The sequence below is a fragment of the Mesoplodon mirus genome (assembly GCF_964341445.2).
Source record: "Mesoplodon mirus genome assembly, chromosome: 15".
NCBI classification, from domain to species: domain Eukaryota; kingdom Metazoa; phylum Chordata; class Mammalia; order Artiodactyla; family Ziphiidae; genus Mesoplodon; species Mesoplodon mirus.
Window position 1 is genome coordinate 12,829,077 of NC_138991.1, and position 8,389 is coordinate 12,837,465.

At 47.2% G+C, this 8,389-nt stretch overlaps 1 protein-coding gene across 1 annotated transcript; it reads right to left on the reverse strand.

Annotated features, from left to right (window-relative positions):
- Window positions 1-803: 803 nt before the first annotated feature.
- On the reverse strand, window positions 804-2,679 carry LOC309816666 (pre-mRNA-splicing regulator WTAP-like). The gene is made up of 2 exons (XM_082644443.1): window positions 2,075-2,679; window positions 804-1,856 (listed from the first exon to the last, which is right to left on the reverse strand). Exons 1-2 carry the CDS (start codon window positions 2,524-2,526, stop codon window positions 1,796-1,798), a joined length of 513 nt encoding a protein of 170 aa, XP_082500569.1. The 5' UTR covers window positions 2,527-2,679; the 3' UTR covers window positions 804-1,795.
- Window positions 2,680-8,389: the final 5,710 nt, after the last annotated feature.

The window sequence follows — 8,389 nt, forward strand, 5'->3', positions numbered from 1 at the left end:
TTTCCAACTGGCCGTAGCGCGCTCCTCTTTAGTGGGTGGAAGATGGATGGTTTCGTTATTTGTGGCCCTCTCGATGGATCTGGGAGTTTGGGCTAAAGTGAGCACTTTCCCCGCGTGTGTCGCCTTCGCTGACTGTTACTCATCACGTTTAACCCTTCGTTCACATCCAGGAGCCGGGCCCTGGGGCGGAGCAGCTGTCCCTGACTTGACAGTTTTTACTCTTCAGGGGCTGCGGGGAGGGGACCGGGCACAGGAAGGGACAGGGCTGGGAGGGAGGGTCCCGCTCCAGGTGGGCTGGGGCAACTGAAGCTTCCACAAAGGCAAGAGAACAGCCGGCCGAGGAAGGGAGATTACAGGAGGGACCCTCGTGGGGCCTCAAAGCCCGGCCCATTGCCAAGAAAATCCCTCATGGGAGGAGGAGACAGAATGCAGAAAAGAAAAGAAATAGCCAGAGGTCTCTGCCAAGGGAGTGTCGCAGCTTTGAATTCAAGATGAAATGTGTTCCTGTTTGTGTACAACTAATTTTCCTCCCAAATGAAGGGTTTTGTCTATCACTCAACCGTTTCAATAGCAACTGAGTCTCCCTCACTGTAATTAAGCTAGCATGTGCCTCTCTAGTTTGGGAAGCACGCTGTTTGTGTTAACATGTTGGGGAAGCGGGCAGGCTTGAGTTGCTGCCTGGGTCCAAGAAGGAAAAAGCAACAAAGTCAAAGAAAACACCTCCAAACAGAGACTTGGCTCCAGACGCGATGACGTCATCTGGAAAAATGAGCAGGTTCCCCTGAATGAAGGGGCCCTGGAACCTTGCTCTGGTTAGAGGAACTGTGAAAGGAGAGAGGAGGTTGTGCGAATGGGATCAAAACTCACATGTCTACAGAAGGCGCCTCCTAGAGAGGAGGTATATGTGAGGAAAGCTGGTTGAGTGTGTTTTTTCCACACAGTTGTATTCTGTTTGCATACTAAATAAATGCTCTCATTTTTCTTGAAAAACTTGGCTCTCTTGATTCATCTTTTTTTTTTTTTTTATTTCAAGGCACATTTAATTTAATATCAAGAGTGCAATACAAAAGGCCCAAATACAATGAAGGAACACATTCCCCCATTAACACCAACGACAATGCTCTTTCAACATGTGCCTGTTGAATGGAATGGGGATTTAATAAATTTCACTACTGAAAAAAATAACGCAGTGAGTCTCATCACAGCTAATATCCTTATACAATCTAGTTGTGAAATGAATGTTTATAATGCTTCAAACAGTTTAGACCTGAAGTTTGATACCACACCTTCATTATTTGTACAGTCCTCAATAAGATTATCTACAGTATTAGCAACCATTCAAAGAACAAACCATTGAGTAAAACCACATTGATTTAAGGCTCAATCAAGTAATATGGAGCCCCAAACTAAATGGTTAAATATATGAACTACTTGTACTGACATCTATTATTTGATTCTCTCATGACTATTAAGTTGGTTCTTAGCAAATAAACCCTTTAAAGGCAAAATTCACCTCATTTGAGTTTGACCCAGAAGTTCAACAACAATCACGAAGTCCACAGTCTTATTGGCAAAACTGATACACAGTGTCTCTAAGTCACTATGCTCAAGGTTAAGAGCGATGCATATTCCATCTTTACATTTACTGGAATTTTACATGTTCAATTCATGATTTTAAATCTCTAGGTTTTCATTCCTCCAAACTGTCTGAAGACACAGTGTGCCACAGACTTAAGACTTCTGTTTCTCCCTCTATTTTCTTCAAACAGAAACATTTCTCAAGTGTCTACACGTTCTAGAAGGGGAATTTTTCGGAGGTGGCCACTTCTTCGGAATAGTCCGACGCCATCAGGCCTCTGAAGCAAGGGGAGGGGGAAGAGAAAAAAGCTGAAACACAAGGTTCATCTGGTAAGTTTTACATTAACCATTACAAGCTGGATAGTATAAGAATGTGGCTTTTTTGGCTCAAAAAGTCTGAGTCTTGGTGTGGAAACGAGTACTTGGCTGTCCCACCACAGCTTTCTCGTAGTGGGACTGTCAGGGAAGTCTTGACTGGGGAGTATGATTTGTTTACCTATCAGGCGTAAACTTCCAGGCACTCAGTTCATTTTGGGCTTGTTCCAGTTTGTCTTTAGTCTGTTCCAGTTCACCTTTCATTTTTAGGAAAAACAAGTTGATCGCTGGGTCTACCATTGTTGATCTCAGTTGGGCAACGCTAGGCTGCTGGACTTGCTTGAGGTACTGGATTTGAGTAGTACACTCTTGCATCTCTTGCTCCTTGGTTGCTAGTCGCATTACAAGAATGTTTTCCCTGCGTGCAGACTCTTGCTGTTGTTGCTTTAGTTTTTCTTCAGATTCCCTTAAGCCAGTTACATCATTAGAGTTAAGATCTGTGTACTTGCCCTCCAACGCTTGCACATATGCTTCATATTGTTTCCACCTGAGAATTAATTCATCTCGTGCCATAACTTTGAAGTCTGTTTCACTCAGTCGAACCTTTTTAGGAAGAGGTTCCTCGTTGGTCATCTTGAATCCGATCAGTTGTCTCACGGACGCGGCCACAGCTTCCCGCCCGTCGCGCCCAGCCGCGGGGAGGAAAGGCGAAAGGAGGGCGCCCGCTGAGGGCCTCGAGTCGCTACAGGAGGAGCTGCGCCTGGTGGCACGCCCCGCGGCCGCTGAAGCGCTCTTGATTCATCTTTTGTTCTGTTGTTTTTAGCAGAGAGATAGGTAAAGAGGTTTGTGTACAAAAAAAGCCCAGCAGTCAGAGAGATGATGAATAGTAATGACCGTCAGGGCCAACAGAGGGTGTTAGGCACTGTGTCAAGTTCAGCCTCACACCCAGCCCAGTGAGGGCAGCCGGGACTTGCTCAGGTCATGAGTTGCCTGATGGAAGGTACATCCAACCTGCCATGGCTTTGATTTTTCAGAGGAAGTTGGAAATCTAGATTTTTATGTGAAACCTTCTCTATTTTTTTCCAGCTTTATTGAGGTACAATTGACAGCTAATACTGTAAGATATTTAAAGGGTACAACGTGATGATCTGATATATTGAAACATACATTATGGAATCTTCTCATTTTTAGTGTTAAAAACCAGTTGCACACACCAGCGAGTTGAGGGCTGGTCACAGCACATCTCCTGGCTGGATGTGGTCTCAGGTCTGTTACTTGCCATCTGGGGTACACTGTTAACCTTTACTTTCTTTTTTTTTTTTTTTTTTTTTTTTTTTGCGGTACACGGGCCTCTCACTGTTGTGGCCTCCCCCGTTGCGGAGCACAGGCTCCGGACGCGCAGGCTCAGCGGCCATGGCTCACGCGCCCAGCCGCTCCGCGGCATGTGGGATATTCCCGGACCGGGGCACGCACCTGCGTCCCCTGCATCGGCAGGCGGACTCTCAACCACTGTGCCACCAGGGAAGCACAACCTTTACATTTTAAGTAGCAAAATTTGCTTCTTAACTTTGATGAATGATTTATTTCATCTGTCTCAGACTCAATTTTTCCACCCACAAAATCAGCTCCTTCTATTTCTGCCATGGGTTATGTTTAAAGGCTGTAAACCTGATTCCTTTATTCTCCTGTAGGTTTGGTTTGTGTGGGAAATATCTCAAAAGCCCCAATCAGAATGTCTGTAAGGTCTTTATCCAGTGTCTGTGGGCTCTAAATTAGGAGTTAGTTTTAGCTGCTGTGATAGAAACCTTGGCTTATACAAGGTAGGCATTTATTTCTCACTTGCGAACATGAGCTGGTGTGGCAGTTCTGGCCCATGAAGCCGTCGGGGGCCCAGACTCCCTCTATCTTTTTGCTCCACTATGCCAAAACCACTGGCTTGATCCACTTGGGCCAGATGCCCCACAGTTGTCTGCATTTCAACTCTGAGAAGAGAGAAAAGGAGAGGAATAGGGCACACGCTTCCCTTCATCGGCACAGCCTGGCAGGGGTACTCCTTACCTGTGTTCACATTCCACTGGCCAGTACTTACCTGGCCACAAATCACTGCAAGGGAGGCTTGAAACTGTAGTCCTAATTCTGCGCTGATAAATGTGCCTCCTGAACCACAGGGGTTCTGTTACTAAAGGAAGAAGGGTTGTACAGATGATGAGGGACAGTTAGTTACTGCAAGCAGACAGGTAGCCAACTCAGAGTAAAAACAAGGAAACAAATCCTACTATCTCAACTGAGATTCTCAACTTGCTTTCAGTTTTACTCCTGACAGATGGAGATTACTTGGTTTTCAACCTCTTTAACAAATTTTGAAGCAAAGTTTTTTTTTTTCTTCAATTATGTCCCAAACCTCAGTAACTTTTGTTTTTCCTTCATCATTTTGGACACATTTGTGTATCAACTGAATTATTATTTGCTTTTTAAAAGATTCTAAATAGACTCAGTATTTTTTCCAAATATGTTTATTTTAAAAATAAATTTTGCTGAATGATAATGAAAATACACCATCAAACTTTGAGAGATGCAGTCAAAACAGTGCAAAGAGGAGAATTTATAGCTTTAAATGCATATGTTAAAAAAGAAGAAAGATAAAAAATCAATGACCTAAGATTCCACCTTAAGACACTAGGAAAAAAAGATGAAAGCAAACACCAGATAAGGTGAATTAAGAAAAGATAAGGAACTAAAGCAAATGAAATAGAAAACAGAAGTCAATAGATGAAATTAACAAAGCTAAAAGTTAGTTCTTTAAAAAGATCACAGGGCTTCCCTGGTGGCACAGTGGTTGAGAGTCCACCTGCTGATGCAGGGGACACGGGTTCATGCCCCGGTCTGGGAAGATCCCACGTGCTGTGGAGCGGCTGGGCCCGTGAGCCATGGCCACTGAGCCTGTGCGTCCGGAGCCTATGCTCCGCAACGGGAGAGGCCACAACAGTGAGAGGCCCCTGTACCACAAAAAAAAAAAAAAAAAAAAATCACAGAATTGATAAACCCATAACTAACATTTTTCTGCATCTTGATTTTATCACTCAATTCCTGGTAGAAATACTTCAAGTCACCTTCTATAGCTCTAAATTAAAGTAATTCATTACTTTAAAATTATATACTTCAAGTCACCATCTATAGCTCTAAATTAAAGTAATTATTTACAGCGGCTGTGCAATATTCCACAGATATACTTGTAAAGTACTTAGCCACTCCATTAGTAAAGGGAATTAATTCTTTTTCCGGTTCCAAGCCACTAAAAACAACATTGTAGTGACATCCTTGTGTGTATTGGTACAAGATATAAGTACTTTTACTTCTATGGGATGTATTTCCAACAATTTGTGAGCTCAGAAGAGATGCATTCTTCCATGGATTGTCTATTTATAGCCATTGCCTCTTTTTCTAATCAATTTGTAAGTGTTCTTTGTATATTGAACTATATTAAATGAATTCTTCATCTATTATTGACTTACAAATACTTTTACAGACATATATCCTTTGTTTATGTAATCATTTTATGTACAAAAGTTCCAAATTTTAATATTTTAAATATGTATTTTTTCCCCCTTTTGTGCTTTCAGGATTATCCATCTTGGTTTGTAACGTCTCGCCAGCCTCTCTAAATCGTAGTTGCAATATCCTAGATTTTCTTGCAAAATTTTTATACAAGGCATAATATGCCTCCTTCAGGTTCTGTCTTAGCTTCAGGGAGCTTTCTTGTCCATGGTCATGCCCTTCCTGGAGAGCCCACTCCTGGTGACTGAACGAGGCAGGGGTATAAAGCCTGGACATTTGGCCCCACCGTGGGCTGACCCTTACCCTCCAGAGCTCCCCACAGGTTTTGCTGAGGTTTTGTCAGGCCTGCATCAAACTCTCCCCTGCCTGGCCTTCTTCCCCCACTTCTCTTCACACGTGTTGATCCCCCAAAATACCTTGAACTGAAAACTCCAGTCTCTGCCACTGGGGACTCCCACCCGAGTCAAGAGCAATGAGAACTGGGTTGGTGTGAGGATGTAGTGGGGAACGACTGTGGTCCAGCTCTAATTGCACCATCTCCATCTGGTTCTCCGTTTTCATTGGGAAGCTCACATGTTTCCTCAGTTGGAGGGGTTCCAGGTTGACAAAAATATAATTTGTCATACTCAGGGGGTTGTGATGTGATCTGATTTGTCTGAGACATCAGGAATAGCCCGGTATTCTTATTTTAAAGTAGTTCTCTCTACGTGGGACCAGACCTCTTCTCTCTTGGCCATGTTCACACGCTCAGCTTTGTTCTGGATCCCTCCCCGTCTGACAGTCATGGGGTTCCCTCACACCCCAGGCGGTCCCCAGCTCCGGGGTGACAGCTTTCCCCTTCCCGGGGCTGCACACGCTCAGCTTTGTTCTGGATCCCTCCCCGTCTGACAGTCATGGGGTTCCCTCACACCCCAGGCGGTCCCCAGCTCCGGGGTGACACTTTCCCCTTCCCGGGGCTGCTCCGGCTCACTTCAGCTCTTCTCCTCCTCTCACGCCCGCCAGCTGCTCTGTCTGCTCACACGTCCACCCTGCTGTCCACATGGATCAGAATCCGTCCACTTGGCCCACCTGCCCTGCTCCCTGCCCTCTAGATCCCTGACTGTCATCTCTTTGAGGACTGTCGTAACAGAGTCCTCCCTGGTCTCTCTGCTTGGCCCTCGTCCCCTGCAGTCTGTTCTCCACCTTTGATCAGAGCGAACCTGTTCGAGGGACATCAGGTCACCCCAGTCCCCTGCGCGGGGCCCGCCATCTCCCCACCTGGCTCCGTGCCAATACCCTTTCCGCGGTGGACGAGGGAGGCCCGCCTCACTGTGGCTCCCTCCGCCCCAGTCTCTCTCCCACTTGTCTTCCATGCTCACTCTGCTCCTGTTGCACAGGCTTCCTGCTCTTCCCAAGAGGAGCTGCGGGGTCTTCACATTCGCTCTGCACTCCCTGCTCTTCCCCCAGATGCCCACCCGCCTTGCTCCAATGTCACCTTCCACCTGCTCTCTATACAACCACAGCCCCTCCCTCCAGGACCACCTCTGCCCCCTCCCAGCTCCGTTTTTCACAGGACACTCACTGCTACCTGACTGCTTTATGCTTTCCATATGACTTAAAGCTGGATTCTTCCAGAAGCTGACCCTGAGACTGGGTGTCATCAGCAGTAACAGGAGGCAATCCCAGGGAGCTCTGGCGGGAGACCAGGGAAGGGAGACGGAAGGAGGGTTATCACACTGACCCTGCTGGGGTCCTGAGCAGGTGACCACCATGGGACGCCAGGCTCAGTCCTACTGGCTGCCCTGGTAGATGGTAGATGGATTGGAACAGGCCTCAGAGGGGATGCGCCGAGGGTGACGCAGCCGGGGAACGATGCACCAGCTGCCTTCTGCATTCGCGGGAGGCTGCTTCCCAGGATGTCAGCTCCCAGCCACGCGGGCCCCTGCAGCTGGAGGCCTCAGAGGGAGAGGCTCAGGGCCAGTAAGAAGCCACCACGGGGCAAAAATGGTGAGGAACGAGGGGACATGCAGCACTGCTGTGTGCTGTGCTCACTGTCCTGGGCTGTCACTCATTATCTATCTCTTTCTGTGGATCATGAGCTCCTGAAGCCTGGGTCTTTATCTGTTCTGTTCTCTGCTGCATCTCCAGGGACCTCAGCTGTGCCTGGCACATAGTTGGTCCTCCTGACATATGTGCAGAAGGAATGAGTGAAGGCTCAGAGATCTGCCTCTTAGGCTGTAGAGCAGGAGATTGAGAATCCTTAAAAATCCCCAATTCTAGACCAAATGATCTGACTCTTGTCATGTTGCAGACCTACTCCCGTTGCTTTCTTGGCTGGTTCTGAGGCTGCTGCCATTTGTGGCCAAGTCCACTTTCTCAGCAGCAGCAGCGTTGCAGAGGGGCTCGGACCCACTGATAAAAGCTCCTGTTCCAGCGGGGGCTTGGCTGATGCCCTTTGATGATGTCACAGCCACAGATCCTGATGGCAGCCGAGATGGTAACAGTCCCAATTCCCCCAGCCATCTCGCTCGATGGGGTGACCAAGAGCCCACAGATTGCTCCTGAGGGCGCCTCTCTAGTGATGTTATTCTGAAACCAGCCCATCTGGTTTGATCCGGAGAAGAAAACAACAAATATATGTATTTTTCTTTTTTCCTTTTGGTGGAGAAGTTGCAGTCATCTAGAAATCATTTCAAGGTCATCCAAATGCCTGAGACCCCGCGGACACAGACTCCTGAGCATCGTCTCCATCCTTGAAGGACAAGGTTCCATCTCTGCATCTCCAGCACCAGCACAGGGCCTGGCACGAGGCAGAGCTCAAAGCAGGGAGTGTCTGTTGACTGCCCAGGTGAGGCCAGACAGGAGCTGCCCACGGGCCTGTAGGACGTCCCACAGAATGGGTGAGTGTGACTGTTGCCCGATAGATTAAGGCTGAGATTTCTGCAGAGGGAGGCTGTGCCCA

Bases quoted from the DNA above. Each gene is read 5' to 3' on its own strand.
- LOC309816666 (XM_082644443.1), bottom strand. From the start codon at position 2,526: ATGACCAACGAGGAACCTCTTCCTAAAAAGGTTCGACTGAGTGAAACA. The intron at 1,857-2,074 runs GTAAACAAATCA...CCCTTGCTTCAG, and splicing joins TGGAAGTTTACGCCTGATAG to AGGCCTGATGGCGTCGGACT.